The 20,718-nt window shown below is 47.0% G+C and overlaps 4 protein-coding genes across 5 annotated transcripts; 2 read left to right on the top strand and 2 right to left on the bottom strand.

Moving 5' to 3' along the window:
- LOC8059391 (inactive leucine-rich repeat receptor-like protein kinase CORYNE) lies at positions 1,169–5,695 on the bottom strand. Its single transcript, XM_002456842.2, has 2 exons — positions 3,888–5,695; positions 1,169–1,907 (listed from the first exon to the last, which is right to left on the bottom strand). Exons 1-2 carry the CDS (start codon positions 4,829–4,831, stop codon positions 1,598–1,600), a joined length of 1,254 nt encoding a protein of 417 aa, XP_002456887.1. The 5' UTR covers positions 4,832–5,695; the 3' UTR covers positions 1,169–1,597.
- Positions 7,307–11,847, top strand: LOC8059390. The gene is made up of 2 exons (XM_002458974.2): positions 7,307–7,472; positions 7,607–11,847. Exon 2 carries the CDS (start codon positions 7,608–7,610, stop codon positions 9,906–9,908), a length of 2,301 nt encoding a protein of 766 aa, XP_002459019.1. The 5' UTR covers positions 7,307–7,472; position 7,607; the 3' UTR covers positions 9,909–11,847.
- LOC8081299 lies at positions 12,613–17,015 on the top strand. Of its 2 annotated transcripts, none has more exons than XM_002458973.2 (3): positions 12,613–12,887; positions 16,237–16,318; positions 16,633–17,015. In XM_002458973.2, exons 1-3 carry the CDS (start codon positions 12,729–12,731, stop codon positions 16,842–16,844), a joined length of 453 nt encoding a protein of 150 aa, XP_002459018.1. In that variant the 5' UTR covers positions 12,613–12,728; the 3' UTR covers positions 16,845–17,015. The 2 variants fall into 2 exon arrangements, with proteins under 2 accessions (XP_002459018.1, XP_021311264.1); XM_021455589.1 differs by having other exon boundaries at positions 12,672–12,887; positions 16,636–17,015.
- Positions 18,305–20,263, bottom strand: LOC8081298 (trihelix transcription factor ASR3). The gene is made up of 3 exons (XM_021455588.1): positions 19,714–20,263; positions 19,559–19,612; positions 18,305–18,932 (listed from the first exon to the last, which is right to left on the bottom strand). Exons 1-3 carry the CDS (start codon positions 20,261–20,263, stop codon positions 18,580–18,582), a joined length of 957 nt encoding a protein of 318 aa, XP_021311263.1. The 3' UTR covers positions 18,305–18,579.

The raw sequence follows: 20,718 nt of genomic DNA, 5'->3' as shown, positions 1-20,718 counted from the left end.
CAAGATGACACAACTGAACAAGTTTGAGGACATATATGGGAGATTTTCAAGTTTAGGAAGCGAGATGACACTGCCGAACAAGTTTAGGTAAATAGTCATTTTGCAAGCTTAGGGACCAGGATGACACACCCGAATAAGTTTAGGGAGCAGTGATGGACTTTACTCCATACTATATATAATACTATATAGATACACAATAAAAATAATGAATCAAAAAAAAATCAAAACATCTCATAATTGATAACAAATGGAATATATCATTTTGGAATTTATTTTGACTTGCACATTTCAGAGCCACGCACTAGACACTATTTTGGTCTATTCTTTAGAAGGAGAATGGTAGATCACTCTCTCGTAGGTTGGAGAGACCACATCAATAGAGATTTTTTTTTCATCAAATGGAGATCTTTTGAGAGCCGGGTTTGTAATAAGGGATGGTTACGGTCACGTCGTATATAGAGGTCGTAAAAAAATCCCAGAAAACATATTTTGCCAGCTCTTGCTCATGTTCGGACTTCGGAGTGCTACTGCTCATCTTGTCGGATGGAAAGGTGAGCGCCGGGAACAGCCGCGCCGTTCAGTAGCCCACATGCAAAGGCTGCGATGCGGCATGCATGCTGTACTCGTGCGATGCTCGTCCTGCCACTGGGCCCCGTCAGCGCTACACGCATGGCCCACTGGCATGCATTGCATAGTGCCAGTGTGCCACCACACAACCCTGGCAGTCTTTGGGAAGAAATAGGCCTTGCCACTGCATCCCTGCAGCTCGCAGGCCTTGGCCACCCCGATCCCAATCGCTGCGTTGTGTGCAGTGCAGGGGCTCACCATCTCCTGAGGCCCATGGCCCATATCATGCATGCCATTCAGGCCACTGCAGGTAGACAGTGAAACAGGAGTGGTTGGGTCGGCATAAAAGCCCTTCAGAAATGGTGCTTGCAAATTGCAGTGCAGCGAGACCAGAGTCCAGAGCAAGGGACAAGAAGATAATTTTACCAATGGTCCGGTCTCAGTCACACATAGGATTCTTGTTACCGGTCTCAGTGTCTGACAGAGTCAAGGAGTCTAAGAACAGGCTGCACATGGAGGCAATCAAGCGAGCACAGTGCCCAGCAGTTCATGACCGCGGCAGTGCTCCTCTCCTCGCGAACACATGTGAGACGCAGAGGAATGCCATGGGAACTGTTGGCCCCAACAGCCTGTTAAATACTTGGCAACAGATCCATGGCACAGAGCACAGCACAACACATCTACAGGTTACAGCTAACACCAACGGATCCATGGCACAGAGCTTTCTACAGAAGATATATTCACAGCCCATGGGCAAAACAACCCAGGAAGCTCAACCACCAGCATGTAGCTACTACATGAGTACATGACTGAATCATACAGGGAACAGCCGCTGCTTGTATGCGGCTCTGAACTGTCGGGATCCCTTCCCCTGTCGACCATCGGCTTGTGATTCACAAGCACGACACTGGTAGTGATAGCTGCTACACTCACCTGTGCTGTGCAACAGTAAACATTGATCCAACAGGATCCGGCAACGCGCCCGTGATTTTAAGGACATGCGCAGCGCTCAGGAAACTTGCGATGATGATTATAAGCTGTGGAGCTGCATTAGCATTGCGACGAGCTCGTCGCTGGATGGCCGATCTGATGGCGAATCCGAGAGGCAGACGATGGCAATCCTGATTGCCATCAGCATCTCCTCTTCTTCTCCCTCGTCACCCAGGATGCTACTATCCAGTGCTTCTTTTGGATCCGCGGATTGCTGCACATGCCGGAGCCATCTGGCGAGGCCGCCCTGCCCAGCTTCTCCCGAGAAGAAAGAATCTGTTGGGTCTCTCCCAGTGAGCAGCACGCCCAGGATCATGCCAAGGGCATATACATCACTCTTATCTGTGTACCTGTACCATCAAATAGTTGAGTTTATATGAGATGAGGCGCCTACATGTGCGAGTCATTGTTGTCTTAAATCATCAAGAAGGAAATACTTGGACAGATCTGTAAGAAAAACTGGCATTCTAATAAGATCAACTAGTTTTGAACAGAAAAAGAAGATCAATTTTATTCAAAACAATCAGCATACTTCTTACTCTCAAGGGCGTAGATTCAAAATCCATCACTACCATGACTGAGGTAAAGCATTAACCAAGCCCTTATACATGGGTTAGATAAATGAGTCTGATTTTTCTTTTCTATGAGAAAGATATTAGAGTCTCGTAGAAAGGAACTGCTTAGAAATTAACCCTCTAAAAATTACTGTAGCTGGGTTTGTCAGGAAAGAGGACGGAATATGAACAATAGAATCCGAATGCCAATCCTCAAAGGATTTATTCTTTGATGGACATATGGAAGGTCCGTGTGAAAAAGATAGCAGAAACATTTTGGAGATGAAAAAGGGAGCAGGCCGGTATTCTGTATGCCCTCACGCAGGAATTTATGAAAAGCGGGAGCATCAAAGGCAGGCAAATTGAGGTCCTCTAGCAAAGTAAAGATTCTCATGTCGCAAAAAGCAAAAGTTAGATACTTTCACTAAGCCCTAGGGATAATCATCATTTTTATGCTTTATGCCTTCTCAGTTACTCTTCTGGCAAGTTTAATGACAGAGAAGACTACTAGTCGTAACCTGGAAAAACTGAATGGTAGCCTCCACACGTCAATGGATGTAGTATATTATCTAGCGTGTTAAGAAAACTTTAATAAAAAAATATTAAAAAAAAACTCGACCAGGGGGAGAGACGTCCCCCTGTTTTCGTTTTAAGAAGATGGTGCCATGCCCCCCTGATTTTCATCTTAAGAAGATGGTGCAATGACTCGAACCCGGGCTGGCTCAGCCAACCGCTTCTTTGGGGAGTTGTGCTGACCAGTTACACCGTGAGAGTGTTGGCTAATAAAAAAACGTGTAGTAAAAAAAGATACCAACCTAGGAGGAATAGGCACTTTTCATTGTTATTAATCATTATCATTAAGAGGAAAATAAACACTCAAATTTGAGTTGACGAGGGCTCGAACCAGCATGGTTGGGTGCATAACCACACCTCTCACTCTCAGGCTCCCACCCAACCAATTGAGATACACTTCCTATATAAAGTAGAAGTTGTAAGCTTAATATTTGTTTTGCCAAACCAAAGACATCAAACTGCCACTAGGTATTCTAAAACAATACTCAGATGCTTGGGCCATCAAAAAAAAAATACTCAGATGCTTGTGGTATGGTATCACTCCAAATCCAGGCGGATGTCACAACAAGATATAGTTTCCCTACAATGTCAACTAGCTCGACAATGCCAAACAAAAATATTAAAGGAACCTCTATATACGTCATAGATTTCTACAATTCCTTTCTTATCTCCATGTTTGTATAATGAAATGCCTTTGGTATTTGCATGGTCCAAGAATTTTATTAGAACAGTTGAGATTTGATATCAAAAGGTGAACATATACACACCAGCCATCTGGTTCTAGGATTTATATACATGCATAGCAATTAGCAAAGAACAAAGTCTGCAACATATTCTTCTTGTTCATGGGTAACCACTGGCCGAGCAAGAATGATATATGATCATCATCCATGAAGAATGCACATAAGTAACCTTCAGCTAATACTATAAAAGCTTGAATCACTTAGATTTATGTCTCCTTCTTCAGTTCAAGAGTAACTACCACAAAATTTTATTTGTATGATCAAATATGGGTCAACAATAAGCTAAGAGCCCTTAGAACATGGGTCTATATTTCAATACTCATACAAGACTTGGATTGTTTCCTGTAAAATTTCATGTTTTCCCACAGGTTTGTAAGAATGTTGATGAGATTATTCAGGAATTTAACTAGTTCTTTAAATCGACAAAAAAACACTGAAAATGGTAACGCATTGATGTTACCTGCTGCTTTGGTAGCATTCTGGAGCAGCGTAGAGGCCACTGCACAATTCTGGATCACCTGAACTTGCTGCAATCAGCCTTGCAACACCGCAATCTGTCAATATTGGCTCGAAGCCTTCGTCTAGCATCACATTGGATGGTTTGAGGTTGCAGTGGAGTATCCTCGGATTGCACTCAAAATGCAAGTGCCTCAATCCCTTGGCGATCCCGACAGCAATCCTGCTCCTGGCATCCCAACTGAGGCTGACTTGCTGCGACCTCACCCTCTTCATCACATCCTCGAGGCTCCCCCCAGGAACGAAGTCGTACACGAGCGAGAGGCGGTCCGGCTCACGGACGTACGCCTTGAGCGACAACACATTCTGGTGCCTGACGCGAGCAAGGACCTCAAGCTGCCTCTGCACCCTCCTCATGTCCGACTTGGACGCGCTCGGGGACATGGACGGCGAGGCCTCGGGGCGGCTGGCCGCCTCGAGCCGTTTGACGGCGACGGTGAGGTCGTTGTCGAGTGCGAGCTTGTAGTACTTGCCATGGGGCCCATGGGCGAGCGGCTGCGCGGCGGGGAGCGCGGCCAGGAGGTTCTTGGCGGAGATTTGCGGGACGAAGGAGACGGGGCCTTTGGCGATCGCGGGCGTGCTCTTGGCGTGCAGGATGGCGAGGCGGATGGCGTAGAGGAAGGCGAGCGCGAGGAGGAAGCCGGAGAGCGAGCCGAAGAGGACCCCGAGCGCGATGCGGCGGAGGCGCGCGGCGCCGCCGACCTGCGCCCGGGGAATACTGGTCCGCGGCGGCGGGGACTGCGTGGCCATGGGCTCCGAGTGGAGCGGCTGAGAGGAGGCCGGCGCGCACAGCGCGAGGAACGCGAGGAGGAGGAGGACAAGGGTGGTGGCCAGGAGCGGCAGGGTTTTGGTAGGGTTCCTGCTCGTCATCCTAGCTCCTACCACCATGAAACAAGTATGCAGGACTTGCTAGGAGAAACGAGCAAAATTCCTTGGACTTGGGAGAAACGGGTGAAGAAATCGATCAATGCTCAGGTTTTCCCTGTTCCACGCCCACCTCACTCACACACCCAGCACAGCAGCTTTCCTCCATGGAAATCAGAGAAAAACAACAGGAGACAAGATGCAAAGGATGCAAGAAGCGAGGAAGTTGCGGAGCTCCAAGAACTCGCGCATGACGCTCGTGATCTTTTCTCGCAGAAACTGCTCTACAAGGAAGACGAATCGAAAAGGCAGTCGCCCAAGGCGCGAGCGGCGTGGAGCTTGGAAGGAGGGGGAGTACCTGACGACGAAGAACCCAGACAGAGACAATACCGAGCGAAGGAGCACGGCACAACCTCCCGCCTCGCAAGCAGCAGGCGGCGGCTCACGCACGCACTTGTCGCTTCCCACCAAGAACTCAAAAGAAGAGGTTAGCGGCGCGGGCGCTCACCGCAGCAAGCATGATCTGCTCCTCCCTTTTTCTTTCTTTCACTCCTCTCACTGGTACCGAGCTGTGTGCTCCCTCCAGAAAGCTTCAAACCAAAACGACAGCAGGGAGCAAGAATTATCCAAAGCTGAGCCCTCGCCGGCCCGCTCGCTCGCTCACCTGGGGCACTGCTCGCAATAAGTTACTCGGAGAGCAGAGCAGTGTGGCATTGGTGTGGGCGCCCGGAGCTAAAAGCCGAGAGCATTCTTGACGCATCCCCTCCCCTCGCAGGCGGCTCGCGTCCTTCCACCTCCATTGCCGTGCGATGCGACCGGACCGGACCGGACCAGCCAGACATTCTCCTCCTCTCCTCCCCCCGTCCCCGCTCCCCGGCGCGCGCGCGACTGGCAATTCTTTTCTCCCGTTTCTACCCGCGGGGCCCGGGGGTGCAGCGCGGCGCGTGGCCGTAGCGGAGGAGCCCGAGACGGAGCAGAGATGCTTTGATGCCCGTGCACAGCAATTGCCCTTGCCCACGCTGTTTCGAATCTCTTCTTTTATCTGTCCTTCCTCAAAGTGAGAACTGTCGCTTCTCCCCACAGAACTGCCGCTGCTCGAGTAAAATTTTCTTTTCACCTGGAACACAGTAGCACTCCAGCGTCCACTGTCCAGTCAGTAATTTTTTCCCCTTCCCGGATTCGGTAATCTCGCTCGCCGTGGAAAACATCGGTCAAAATACACAGCAATTTAGGCCTTGTAACCCGATACACCTAAAAATCCAAAACTTTACAAGATTCTTCATCACATCGAATCTTGCGGCTCATGCATTGAGCATTAAATATAGATAAAAATAAAAACTAATTACACAGTTTGTCTGTAAATCGCGAGACGAATCTTTTAAGCCTAGTTACTCCATAATTGGACAATGTTTGTCAAATAAAAACGAAAATGCTACAGTGTCAAAATCCAAAAAAATTTGGATCTAAACAAGCCCTTAGAATACAGACAGTAGTACTGGTACTGTATTTCAGTACGCGCAAGTGATGTCACTGATCCTATAATGACTCGTTTTTTTACCGGTTTATCTAACTCTCTCCTAACTCATGAATTTAACTCGGGTGAACACTGTTTGGTAATGGTAATCTTGCATTCCTGCTCCTGCAAATGGATTACTGCTCCGGAACCGGAGGAGCAAAACAACTTTATTTGGGGACTTGGGGTCCTTTGGCTGCTGCTTTGGCGCTGGGGAAAAAATTATAGGCTTGAGATAAACATTTTTTTTTCTAATTTTGAAAAAGTATTAAACTTATTGCCCGGCAACGGATATTTCTCACAGCGCGATGAGCAAGTCTTATATCTCCAACTAAGTTTGCTATAAAATTATACTTTGTCTATTTCAAATTATAAGGCACTCGACTTTTTTAGATATAAAAATTTTCTATACACTTAAGTATACACGGTGTCTATATATATATATATATCAAAACGTCTTAAAATTTAGAAGTTGACTAAATATTTATTAATATTTCTTACATATATAGTAAATGTTAATGATTTTTCTGTATTTGATTAATTAAAACTGAAATGTTCTCCGGAAAGCGAGAACTGTGTTTGTTTTCGGCAGAGGTTTGCAGTAAAAAGCATGGGACGTCATTATACCGGGGCCCGTACTTTGAGGCCCTTTTTGCTTTTCCCGCCGCTTGTGTTCGGCCCCTCTTTTCGGCCACCGCGACGTGACCCTCACTGACGTGTGGGGACCTGGCTGCTCTCCCCACGTGCCGCGGAGGCGACGGCGAGACGCGAGACGGTCAGCCCATGTGAGGACCTCTTACCGGATGGGCCGTCGTTAAGTGAGATAGCATGCAGACCCATAATATTACCGGGCCAGGCCACAAAGAGGAGAGATCGAACAATATGGGCCGTACACATACTGTTCGCTACGGCTCCTTCGAGGCCCAGTTCTATTTGCATATACATCAGTATCGTAGAACTGGAAAGCCTCGGTTTCTTCTACGCTGGCAGCATAGCAAACAAATTTACGAGTACTGGCAACACCCAAATCGATCCGGCGAGGTAATCCATGGCTGGCTGCTGTGCTAGGGTTTAGGGCTTCCTCGCCCAATTCCATCCGCACCCACCCCTCCCACGGCGCTGCGGCCTCGCGGAGCAGGATCGATCGGTTCGGTAAGGACCCAATCCCCGTTCCCCCATTCCCTGTTGAATGCGCATTTCCGTCTGATCGAACGCCACGAGTTCGGTTAAAATCCGAATGGGAACCCGCGGCGCAATGCTTGCCTCTGACGGTGGTTCCGTCGCAGGATGGAGGACGGGGAGGCGGAGGAGGCGCAGCGGGACGCGATCACCGCGAGGATGCGGGGCCAGGACTACGCGGGCGCCAGGGCGCTGCTGCTGCGGACGCTGCAGACGAACCCCAGGCTCGAGGGCGCCCTGGAGATGCTCCCGGTGCTCGAGGTCCTCTGCTGCGCGGCCGCCACTGGCCGTGGGGGTGTGGACTGGTACAGGGTCCTCCAGGTGCTGCCCGGGGATGACGCCGCCAGGATCGAGGAGCGGTACAAGAGCATCGTGGCCCAGGTGGAGCCGGCCATGGGGGCTCTGCCCGGCGCCGAATTGGCCCTCAAGCTCGTCGACGAGGCGTACGCGGTGCTGTCTGATCCGGAGAAGCGAGAGGGGTTCGATTCGAGCAACGTTTTCACTCGGTTCGTTCGGTCTGGTGTTGTTGATGCGCCACCGCCTGGTGGTACAGTCGTCCGTTCTGACAGGGTGAGCAGTCTTCGCACAAAGGAGATTAGGGGGGCAGATGGTACGAGCAATGCAGCCTCGTATGTCAACCGAGCTGCCGACAGGCCATGCTTTGATGGAAGGTACCCCTTTCTTCCAAATGTGGCAAGTTCTTCCGGGACTAAGAGGATGGATCCTTGCTCTCTTGGTGATGATGGTGAGTTGCAGTCACCTGACGGCACTCATGTTGGCAAGAGGCAAAAGAGTGTCTCTGAAAAGGATGTTTATTGCGTGTCGCCCTCACAGGAAGATTGGGATGCCTGCTTTGATGATCCATCACCTGCCATGGAAGAAGATTTGGATGCCCACTTTGATGATCCATCTGGTGCCAAAGAAGATGAGCTCTGCACTAGCAAGCAGTATGAATATCATAACTTTGAGGAAGACAGGGCGATCGAGAATTTTGTTGCTGGCCAGGTTTGGGCAGCATATGACTGGGAGAGGTTTCCTCGTAGATATGGACTGATTGTTAAAGTACTGACGGATAAGATGCAGTTATATGTCTCATGGTTCAAGCCCTGTCCGCAAACTCCTGAAGAGAAGAAATGGTCCCATGCAGGCTTGCCATTGGTTTGTGGAACTTTCATTGCAGAAGAACACCATATCTCATTAATATGCCCAACTATGTTCTGTCACCAAATTTTCACCGATAACCCGAATCAAGATCTTGAGGTGTATCCCCAGGAAGGTGAGGTATGGGCCATTTACAGTAATTGGGACATTGGGTGGTACACCGATCCTAGGATGTGGAAGAGCAGTGCCTTCTCTATTGTTGAAATTCTTACCAGTTATTCTAGTGAATCAGGTTGCACTGTCGCACACTTGGTAAAGGTAGATGGGCATGGAAGTGTTTTCCAGAGGCGCTTCAAGAGTGGAACAGAGCACTTGTTACAAATACACAGGGACAATCTCATCACGTTTTCTCACAGGATCCCTTCTTTCAGATTTACTTCAGAGGCTGGAACTATGTTCGAGCTTGAACATTCCACGGTTCCAGAAAATATTCGCCAAGAAAATACATCAGCGTGTGTTTCTTATTTTTCTGAGCTTTCAGGTTTACATGATGACACAAATGGCTTCCCTGAAACTGCTGTTGCACAATTCTCAAATCCTTCATCAACAAGCAAAATGGAAGCTGGTTCCCCAATGCAAGCCATGATGAGCTACAACTACAATACCAAGTGGTCCCCCAAGGATTTTCTAGAGGGTCAAATATGGGCTGTGTTTGATTCTAGGGACCGGATGCCTAGGTCTTATGTCAGGATTATCCATGTGGTTTCATATACTTCAGTTTTTGTTTTGAAGTTGGAACCTCACCCTATGCTTAATGAAGAGATACAGTGGGTTGAAGATGGTCTACCAGTTGCATCTGGGGTATTTCGTGCTGGTACTCAAACTAGTTACAAGGATATCTGGGAGTTCTCACACCCTGTAGAGTGTGACTGGAGTGCAAAAAGGTCTTTTTACCGGATTTTCCCCCAAAAAGGGGAAATATGGGCAATGCTAAAAAATTGGAAGATCACCTTGAATAGCACTGACATTGACAAATGTGAACCTCGCATGGTTGAGATCCTCTCAGATTACTCTGATGAAAATGGAGTAAATGTGTGCAGCTTGGCTCGGGTAAAAAGTTGCTTTACCTTTTTTCATAGGGTAGTAATGGAAGATTTCCATTTGACAAGGTGGATTTCAAGGTCTGAAATGCTCAGCTTTTCCCATCGTGTTCCTGCTTTTGTGATTGTTGATATCAAAGATCATGATATACCAAAAGGGTCATGGCATCTGGAACCAAGTGCCCTTCCTACAAGGATCATACATTAACACATGTATAGTAGCAGAAGTAGCCAATAGCCCAATTGTAATGAACTATTGACTCCACCCTTCTCTATTGCTCCATTTTAAATTGCTCTACTTGTCTCCAGTAATGATCTTGTCCTTACTGTCACATTTGTGAAGATAACTGTTTGACCAACTCTTCAAAATTCCCATGTTTTACCAATTGCAGATCAGGTCTGACAGGTGTTACAAAATGAGAAAGTAATGTAACTTAAATTAAGGTTTACTGTAGCATCATTTTACCGCTGGCATCAACTGCCAATTGGTGCTGCTACAGGCTCCTCGGTTGGGATTATCTGTTGTGTCAGCCCTTTCTGTTCATTTAGTTGCTTCATGATGAGCACTGTATGCAATCACCAACTTCATTCCTGATTAATATTTTGTGTAATAAAACATTAATATAAAGGAAAATCTCTTTATTGAATCTGCCGACACTGCAGTACTGTTGAAGAAAAGGAAACACATAATCGTCAACCAATGATGTGTTTCAGTGTTCCTTGTGACAGGTTGCCCAAAATATCGTTGTCGCTTGTCACTGCTAGATAATTCTATTGAGATGATTTTAAAAAAAGAATTGTTATTCTGTAGTCACCCTCTTAAGCTGTTTGAAGGTCCATGAAACAAGAGGATGATGTCTTCTATAGTCAGCCTCTTAGGCTGTTTGGAGGTCCATATCAGCACATTATCAATCAAGTTTAACTGACTTTGTGGATACACTAAATACTCTATTATTATTATTATTTGGATATCTTGTAATGCTTGTTAGGTACTTGATTACTTTCCTTAGCTTCAGCCGCCCTATAAACTCATGCACATGTCGGCACTGAAATTTACAGTTCCAGTACAAAAAATGAATTGTGATAAATTTACTGAATTTCGTTCAATTATTGCATGCTGGATAACTTTTTTTCTTGGTTCCAACCTTGTAATATCCCCCATTCAAAGGAAATGTTAGGCGGGAATAAGTAGCATATTTTGTGGTCCTTTCATATGATGTAGCCAGCTTAGAATAAAATTAGACGATACCTTGGTATTAATGTACCCTTTTTCAATCTGACTTTTTGGTCTGCACTTGTATACTATTGTCAAATGTAGTACGCAACTAGTTTCCTGTAACTTTAAATGCTTATGCTGATTTAACTTACTATTTCTCCCATTTTTTTCAGACAAGACCTCACCAGCTGATTGCTTGTTGAGCGAGCAGTCTATGTGTTTTTCTTGTGCTCAAGTGCAACTGTTTTTAAGTGTTTTTGCATTCAAATACGAAGTTTCCTGCCTCCCAAGTGGATATAAGAACTTGAGAACGACAGAGACAGATAAATTCATGTTTGAGCAAGAGACTTGAAGTATTCTGTGGTATTCACATGCAACAATGGAGATTATTTTGAAAACCATCCAGATGTCAACATCACACCTAAATCATGCTGAGAGTTGCATATTACTCTGTAAACTACACGTTGCTAGTAATGCTCGAAGTGGAAGTTATTGTCCTTGCTGATGTTGGAACCTGAAAATGCAATCTTGGTCAGTAGCGTGCCTATGAAGGGTAGTAGGTGCTAGGTGGGCAGAGGCACTGCCCCCTTTTTTTTACATGGAATTTTGCAGCATTGTTTGAATTTTCGTTTGGGTACTCTGGGCTTTCAGCTATTTATGGTGATTTGTTGTGTATGTTTTTAACAATCTACTAGGTGCTAACAGTTTTCAAAGTTTTTAGGTAGTGTGTCGGTGTGCCCTTAAAAATGGGTGCAAGTACATCAAGAAAATGATAGCTGCTTACCCAATCAGGGTGTATGTCTGTCTTGTGTATGACATCGTCGGGGTTCAGTTTTTGTCATCCTTGTCTTTGGAGATTCAAGGCCATTTGATTTTCAGTTTCCTTTCACGTTTCTTGAATAAAGTCTGCTGAATTGCATTGAGCCGTGAATATGGAATTCAGTGGTTTTTATATATGTCTGAATCCCACCTTCTCGGTTCTAACTCCATCGTACTTTCAGTATTGGCGAACACTGAATGCATGCCAGCTATGATCTTGGGTTTTTGCTTTAATTCTGGCCTTCTTTGGGTTTGGGAGGTTGATGGTTCCTCTTTGCCTACCATTTAAAGAACAGTAGCATGTTGTCTCTTATCCTGGCCTTTTTGTTGTAAGTTTGAAGGATGAAGCACTATAGTATATGTGCTAACAGAATAGTAAAGATACCTAAAGATAGTAGAGAAAATATGTAGCAGAAACTACATACTATTTAGGTGTACCTAAAGGGCACTTCGATTCTCCTTTTTATATCACTGCAACTGTTGTTGCTCTGTTCCTTTATTTTCAATATCAACTCTACCTAGTACATTATAAAACCTTCACGCTATAAGGTGTCACAGTGAAAACAAAGAAGAGGGAGGAATCCAATACAGGGCCCACCTTCAGTTGGAAATTTGCACTAGCCTCCATGACAGCTGACATCATATATACATATAATCCTAGTCATCCAATGAAACTATGAAAGTGAATGACCATGACACATTGGGATGGACTGGGTGGGTCTTTGGAAAAGGAGATCCATCAGCAAATAAGCATGATTGCTGGAGTTCACCTTCCATTCATCCTACACCTAATTTCATTCACAAGTGATTAAAATAATCCGCCCTTCTCAGTGGGTGGTCTCGGCAAGTAACTGTTGTGACATGACATATTGACACCCTTTCTCTCTCTTTCTAGAATAGCTAGTATAAAAAGGAGAAGCCTTGGGTGCTGTCGATGGACAGGAAAGAGGGAGCTGAAGCCTCAAGAGGAGCTCGAGCCCACGCCACTCCGCCATGGACATGGAGCTGGAGCACGGAGGAGACGAAGACGAGAGAGGGAGTGATTCCTCCTCCTCCAAGAGGAGCTTCGGCGCTTCGTCGGATGCAACCGTCAGCAGCACACCAAGCAAGCTGCAAGCTCTGAGGTTTGCAGAGGACCTCTCTCTCCCATCGGTACGCGTTCTCCCTCTCTTTCTCATCATTATCAGCAAGCTGATCAGTGCCCAGAAATGAAAAATCTGCAATGGCTTGCATGTAGTTGGGTTCTTGAAATCCAGCTTAGATTATTATTACTCTGCTGAATCTAGAGCCATTCTTTCTGCCGAAGAATTCTGTTCTTCTTTCTTCGTCTAGGATGCTAGCCTTTGCCATTCCAGAAACCATGAGCCCTGTCCATCACTACATGTTTCTCAATGGAGCCTGTCAGTTCAGGCTTCAGTGGTAGTAATAACAGACTAACAGTAAAGTCACTCCATCCTTCACTGCATTTCGACAGACAGTCTCCATCTCCACACGTTCAGTGTCCGTTGTCCCACTGTACATCGAGGGAGAAGAGCTAGTTTATCTCCTTGGATTCTCAAAAGGGGGCCCCCATTTGCGATCGCTTTTGCTCTCCCAGTCCGGCTTTTAGCGTAAAGGTGAAAGGCGCTGCCCCTGTTACTGTTAGTGCCAATCCGCCAAACAACTCCACTGCAGGGAGCAGTCTACTTCCCTGTCTGTCTGTCTCTCTCTCTTTCTATCTCTTAACCTGCCCTGCACTGCCCTGCATGGAAATGGAAACGCAAGTGATCTGATCATCCTGGAGATCAGAATCTGTGAGCTACGCATTATTGTTGTTGTTCACATGGAAATCAATGGAGAGAGTAGCATGCAGTAACTTGTTGGCATGACTGAATCTGGTAGCAGACACCGGGCACGCATGCAGCAACTGTAGCCTGTTTCTTGCGCCGGTCTATGCTCTGCTATGCTATTGCTGCCGCTTGTTTCTTGTGCCGGTCTCGGCCACAGCTGAGCTGTCGGCTGTTGGCCGTTGCTGGGAGCTCGAGCTGCTTGTGTGGCCACGACGATGGTGAAGCCGTCACCGATTTCGGTGCCTCCTCCTCTCCTCTCGCAGTGTTTTTGACTTCTGACCATGCCCAAGCAGTAGACAAGGCTAAGGCATGAGCAGACATCACGTGCCAAGCATGAGCAGGCAACAACTGTAGCCGCCATGCCTGATGAATGCTCCTCGTTTAACTCTCACCAACTACTACCATCTTATTCCTACTTTTGAAGATTACTGCTACTAGTAGCAGGACGAGCATTAGCCTTTGCTTTGACCAACAAGTTTTCTGTCTATTATTTTCAATACAGAAAGAAATAAGAAATGAATTTAGGTGACAGTGCAGGAATGTTTGCATCCCTAGGGCTTGTTTAGTTCCAAACATTTTTGCAAAATGGACATTGTAGTATTTTGGTTTGTATTTGATAAATATTGTCCAATCGAACTAACTAGGTTTAAAAGATTCATCTCGCAAATTATAGGCAAACTATATAATTAGTTATTTTTTATCTATATTTAATGTTTTATGCATGTGCCACAAAATTCGATGTGACGGGAATCTGAAAAAAAATTCATTTTTTTCTGGAAACTAAACAAGGCCCTATTCGTGAAGCTAGGTTGCTTCAGAGTCATTTTCTCCGGGGTAGAGTACGTACTATCTGGTCGTATCCTGCAAGTTTATAACGTCAAATACAACGCATGTGCTAGGCAACACGTACACGTACGCTTCCTGTGACCTGATATGCATTAGACGCGCATGTGGAATTAAGAAGATTAGTTAAAACCATCCCCTTCACTCGTTTCTTATCCCATTTGATTTTGACCATGCATGTATACACACATGCATGCTCCCATTTGATTCAGTCCAGCATTTCGCCATCAGTTATAGCTCTGACCAAATATTATATCTATTTAATCTCCAGCATCTGCACACAAGTTTCTTACGTCTGGACAAAGGGAATTTCGATAACACAGATACTACAATGATTCACTCGATCGCTATCAGAGTATCAGGATGGATTTGTACTTTGTAGTAGTAGATTACACCGTAGAGTGAACAACAGAGCGTCAGCGATACTGACGCTAGCTTCTCACATCCTGCTTCTTCTTCTGAAGATTTTTTAGAGAGACGTTGTTGCGTACTGTACATGCCTTAGGCTTTGTTTACATCAAAAAGTTTTTGGATTTGGACAAACATTTTTCAATTATAGAGTAGCTAGGTTTAAAAGAACATTTTTATTTTTATTTGACAAACATTGTTCAATTATAGAGTAGCTAGGTTTAAAAGATTTGTTTCACGATTTACAAGCAAACTGTGTAATTAGTTTTTGTTTTCATCTATATTTAATACTCCATACATGTGCCGCAAGATTTGATGTAACGGGAAATTTTGAAAAGTTTTTTGTTTTTGGATGAACTAAACAAGACCTTACTGACATGCGTCATTACTGACATCCTCGCAGTAATTTTTATCCCGACAACAAGGGATGATGCCCACATGCATTTGCCCTACATGGTATCTGAAAAAGTCTTGGCCTGATCACTAGACCAAGAGAAAGATCACAACGGTAGGCGTGCGACTAGTCCAGACGACCCAGCCCAGGCCATTGCACGTGATACAGTATTCATGTGTCATACTATGTATAATGCAAGTGGCTTGCATAGCCAATAGATTAGCATATACTATATGTTAGTGATATTGTTATGATGTGCATGCTGTGTCATGGAGGCAGAGAGACAAGGAGATATAATACCACTGCTGGCTGGCTGACAGGACGTACTATAGGAGCAGCAGTACAATCTGCATTAGGGTTCAAGAGTGGCAGCCATGTGACTTTTGGTATTTGGGGGAGGAACATATGTACGCTATCGTAGTTCTTTTCCCCTGTGGTATATTCCTCGCAAATAGTTTATAAATATACAATGAACCCTAGTCGTACGTTCTGATTAGTGGAAGGTGGATTAATGGTTAGGTGTGTGATGGAGGCATAGGTAGCTAGTTAATTAACTAGCTTTTAATTAGGATATAAGCCTGTGACCACTTAACCGTTCATGATTAATGTCAACAGCTAAGGCGAGCCCTATCTATCTATCTAACCCAACTCGCATTGGCCAGCCGGCGTTGTAAACAAGCATCCATCTGATCGATCCATACGTGCCGTGCTATCGCTCAACGGATCGGTGGTTGGATAGCGATCGAGCTGGTCCATACTCCATTACCGTGCCTTATGCATTGGGTTGGGTGCCGTTTGGCAGGGATCTAGCTAGTTTCTCAAATAAGCATAAGTTAAACAACATGAAGGATCCCTGTCAAATGCAACCTTATTCATTATATTACGTAGAAGCAATGCAACTGCGAATGATGATGAGTTATATATGGTGGTGATGGATGGCAATAATGATGTTTATGGAGAGTGGATGCTAGTGTGTGTTGATGTAGAAAAGAAACTGATGAAGAGAAATTGCTGGAATAATGTGCAGGTGCAGGTGGTGGTGATGAGCGCCAACATGGGGTGCTCGCACTGCCGGCAGCGGGTCGCCAACGTCGTCTCCAAGATGAACGGTGAGCATCCACATTCAACGATGCCATGTACTCATGTCCGTTAATTAATTCACATAAATACATAAGGACCATCACCACTAATTACCTGTCATCAGGAGTTCATGACGCATCATCATGTGATGTCCGTAATGCGTTTACCTTTACTAGCAGCGCTAATCAAATGCATATATAGTTGTTCTTCCTTGTTACGCATCCATGCATCTTGCATTGGCCCACTGGCCGGCAGCCGGAGTACGTACGTGCGTACTGCTATACCTGCTCATCCGGCGGCATCAGCTCATGTCTGTGCTTTGGCTTGTTGTCCATTTCATTAGCAGGGCTGCTGGACTACATGGTGGACTTCGGCAAGAAGGAGGTGACGGTGCGCGGGAAGGTGGTGCACACCAAGAAGAAGAAGAAGAAACACAGGAAGGCACTGCTGGGTGGTGCTGCAGGTTGGGACGACGCCAGATCGACGGCGTCGTCTTCGCCCGGCGGCGGCCATGCCAGGACGCTGTCCTGGTTTTTGGGATGCTACGGCTCATGACCACCATATATAGCTAGTATATATAGTAGGTACTATAGTCTATATATATATATATACCGCATGCATATACAGAGTATCATACTGCTGTATGCTTGTTATATTTATATATACCTAGTAGCAGCTGCATATAGTTTTTAATAATAATAATCTGTTAGTAATCTGTTCCCTTTACTTCCATTGCTTTATTTCTTTTCATTCTGAATAATGTATTGTAGCATGCATGTATTAGCAAGCAGCCAGCCACATGTATATATGCCACGCACGTGCTCGTGCTCGTGCTCGTGCTCCGTGATCCCCCGTGTGTTCCCTCACGCATCCATTCAGCAGAGCAGATGTGTGTGTTCATTCAGATTCAGGGAGGACCATGCATTTTGCTTCCACGCTGTATCGATCGCTATCGTCTCACTCTCACCTACTGCATGCACTGGCCGAACAAGACCACCTCGCGTCGCGGTCTGCTGAACCGAGCACTAGCCGTAGGCCCCCCCCAGCACGGCGGAATAACCGGATCCGTGCTGGGGACACGCCGGAGCACCGCACCGGGCGCCGGAGTGACGCCTCAGATCGAGAATTCCATGGTGTCATGCGCCTGTGTCGCGGCTGCAGTGACAGACAAGGCGAGAAGAACAGAGCAAGAGTTAACTGACTGCTGGCCTGGTCGGCTCCTGTGTCGTCGCGGCGTCGCCTGAATATTCCTCCCTCACGTGCGCTGCTTGTGAAGCTGCTGTATGTAGCCCACTTGTCTGATGAGCGAGCAGAGCAGAACAGAGGCAGGAATATTCAGGCAGCAGCGTCTGAAGCCTGAACTGGAAAGACTCAAGCTGATGAGTGAGAGTGAGAGCTGTGCAGTGCTCATTGCTCACACAGTCACACCTGGCCTGGCCTCACTGTGAACTCGGCATCACAGTCACAGTGAGTACCATGAACAATGAAGGGTTTGTTGTGCATTTGAGTTGCAGCACATGTACATGAACATGACCCCTCAAACTCAAAAAGGAGCAAAAAAAAAAAAAAGCGAGTGAATTACGGATGAACAGAGCAGGGGTAGATTCAGATTCAGTCGGTAAAAGCACGGACCAAGAACCGATCGCTAATCATAGCAGGGAGAGGGAGAGGGAGTGAGGAAACCAAGAACCGATCGCTGCGGTGAGGTGCCTTTTCACAAAGATAGAAAAGCTCAACGCATTAGCAAAAGCGTGAGTGATCCAGGGACCAGGGCAGGGCAGGGCAGAGCATGCTCCAAACAGCAACAGGAACCAAGGGATCCAAATTCCAAAAGGTCGGGGTGATGTGAAGTGCTGGACGACGAAGACGAAATGCTCCTAAAAAAAGATGGGCTCAAAACAAGTGGGGCCCGGCTGCCTGTTCCAGACGACCCTGGACCTGGAGCCACCTCACGGCCCACGGCCCATGGCACAACATTTCAGACTTTTGAGCAAGACAAGACAGCAGCCATGTTCATCCATGTTTCAGAGTAGTATTTCCTCAAAAAAAGAAAAGTTTCAGAGTTGTAGATTCACTGGAGACAGGGCAGGTGGGTAGAGATCACATTGTTTCAGTAGGATTTAGGAGTTTCCAGTTCGCAATAATATGATGTATATATGCCACTGCTATACTCCATTGTATATCGTCACCCTTAATCCATGCGCCCTGGTACCTGAAATTCTGAATGCATGCATGATCGGCGACCCGAAGGCGACCGAAGCGTCCCAGCTCCCGTCGGCGACCGGGACCCTCAGAGCTTATCGGCGATCCTGCACACGGCGTCGGCGACCCTGTCCATGGCGCGAAGAAGAGCCGCCCTCTGCTCCCTGTCGGCGTCCCACATGCTCCTGTGCGCCTCCAGCTGCTGCGCCAGCGCCCGGTTGCCCCTCTCCAGGGCCTCGATCACCTGCTTCTCGATGCTGGCCTTCGCCGTCGCCGCCGCTGGCGGCGTGGCCGTCGCGGTGCCCTCTGCCTGATCCGCCACGAACGTCGCGTCGCTGTCCTTGAAGCCGCCGCCGCCGCCGCCACCGTGATGCGACGACGTCGAGTTCTTGTCCGACGCCGCCGCCGCCGCGCCCGCCTTCTTCTGGTCGCTCTCTGTCACTGCCGTGGCCACAAGCGAAACAACTTATCGTGCGGTTCATTGGAACTACGATTAATTTCGCAGAACTAAAACTTTTTGTGTGATGTCATAAAACTACAATCTATGTTGACCATTTCACAAACCTCCAGTCCTCCAACAATTTTTAACCATTGTAACAAATGCATACGAATTTCAATAAAAAACATTTTGGAGCCTGCTTGTCATCCAGACGTCCTAGTATAGGGAAAAAAACATATCATTCAGTTCTTTGGATCGCCTGAATACTACCGTATCTTTTTTTAGTTGTTAATCTCACAAGGTATAATGATTTTGTACATTTTCAAACTAGATTTCATATCGACCATTTCACAAACCTACAATAATTTTGACCCTGCTAAGTGCTAACAAATACCTACAAATTTCAGGAGCTAAAAAAGGTTGTGTGGATGTTTCCTCAAAAAAAAAAGGTTGTGGAGCCCACTTGTCATGCAAAATATGAAAAGAGTCCGCACCTATTTGGATGGCATTTTGACCCCCGGAAGCATAAAAGTTGTAGTTTGCCGAAATTTACTTTCTTTTTTTCATATAAAAAATACAAATCACGTGATAATGGCATAATGCATGCATGTAAACAATTCGGGCGCACCTGGACCAGAGCATTCGTGTTCAGAAGAGGCAGGAGGGGGCTCATACTTCTTCACTGCATGCAAACCAAACCAAACATATGATCGATCAGCTGATGCCATCCATGTCACGTACACGTGCACATACATGATACGTGCCAGTACAACGAGTGCTGACCTGATATTGGCATGACCATGATGGGCGGCTGCGGGTACACCCCTTCCAGGTCCCCGTCGCCGAAGTCCGGCGGCATCACGGCCGCGGCGACGCCGCCACCGGCGGACGCGCCGCAGACGAGCGCGTCGTACACCTCGCGGTCAAACGACGAGGGCAGCTGCCTGGCGCGCCGCTGGTCGCCGCGCATGTCCCAGAACGACTCGTGCTGCGCGTCGCCGGCAGCGCCGACGCCGGCGCCGGCGACGGCCTTCCCTTCCCACGCGACGATCTTCTTGAGGTCCCACGACAGGTTGCCCCACCGCTTCCGGCACTGCATGGGCCCGCGCTCCACGCCGTGGCGCCGGCAGTAGGCCGACACCGCCGCCCACTTTGGCCGCGGCCGCACCGCCGGCAGCTGCAGCCCGCCCCGCTCCATGGCGCGCCGAGCCTGGATCAGGACCAGCGTCTCGTGCCGCGTCCACCGCGGCAGCCGCGACCGTGGCGTGGACGCGGCGGCGGCAGCTGCAGCTGCAGCGGCCTCCACCGGCGGTGAGTTCTCGTTGGCAGACATCGTGCGCCGCGCTATGGCTATGAGGCCTCTCTCCAAGACGTCAGCCCCGGCTGGGATTTATCGGCTGCTTTTTCGTCTTAGCCTTTGAATCAGTTTTCAGCAGTGAGCATAATTTTACAAGAATTGAATGTGGTACAGCAAATGCAGCCTGGTTTAGTAGTATTACATATCCATGAGATCAGACAATTAGCAAGCAGTTTTTAATTGATGCCAATTAGCAACGAGTAACAATTAGTAAGGATTAAAACCAGAGATCAAATGAAATCTCACAGCTTACATCCAGCGAGATATGCAAATTACTAAATTAGTGTCATGATGAAATCATATGAATGAAGGCGTGACATATTAACAATTTGGCATACACCTCCAGCAACACGAACAACCGAAGCCTTTCCAGCTAGTGACAGTACCGAGAACCGAGATATCAAAAAATCGAAATTTAAGTCATTAGAGAC

This window comes from Sorghum bicolor, chromosome 3 (assembly GCF_000003195.3).
Source record: "Sorghum bicolor cultivar BTx623 chromosome 3, Sorghum_bicolor_NCBIv3, whole genome shotgun sequence".
Classification (NCBI taxonomy): Eukaryota; Viridiplantae; Streptophyta; class Magnoliopsida; order Poales; family Poaceae; genus Sorghum; species Sorghum bicolor.
Note: the sequence above shows the minus strand (reverse complement) of the source record. Positions and strands in the feature narration are given on the sequence as shown.

Coding starts and splice junctions, on each gene's coding strand:
- LOC8081299 (XM_002458973.2), top strand. CDS start 12,729: ATGGACATGGAGCTGGAGCACGGAGGAGACGAAGACGAGAGAGGGAGT. Junction 12,888..16,236: donor AGGACCTCTCTCTCCCATCG/GTACGCGTTCTC, acceptor AATAATGTGCAG/GTGCAGGTGGTGGTGATGAG. Junction 16,319..16,632: donor CGTCGTCTCCAAGATGAACG/GTGAGCATCCAC, acceptor CCATTTCATTAG/CAGGGCTGCTGGACTACATG.
- LOC8059390 (XM_002458974.2), top strand. CDS start 7,608: ATGGAGGACGGGGAGGCGGAGGAGGCGCAGCGGGACGCGATCACCGCG.
- LOC8059391 (XM_002456842.2), bottom strand. CDS start 4,831: ATGGTGGTAGGAGCTAGGATGACGAGCAGGAACCCTACCAAAACCCTG. Junction 1,908..3,887: donor GAATGCTACCAAAGCAGCAG/GTAACATCAATG, acceptor TTGATGGTACAG/GTACACAGATAAGAGTGATG.
- LOC8081298 (XM_021455588.1), bottom strand. CDS start 20,263: ATGTCTGCCAACGAGAACTCACCGCCGGTGGAGGCCGCTGCAGCTGCA. Junction 19,613..19,713: donor CATGGTCATGCCAATATCAG/GTCAGCACTCGT, acceptor GTTTGCATGCAG/TGAAGAAGTATGAGCCCCCT. Junction 18,933..19,558: donor ACACGAATGCTCTGGTCCAG/GTGCGCCCGAAT, acceptor TGGCCACGGCAG/TGACAGAGAGCGACCAGAAG.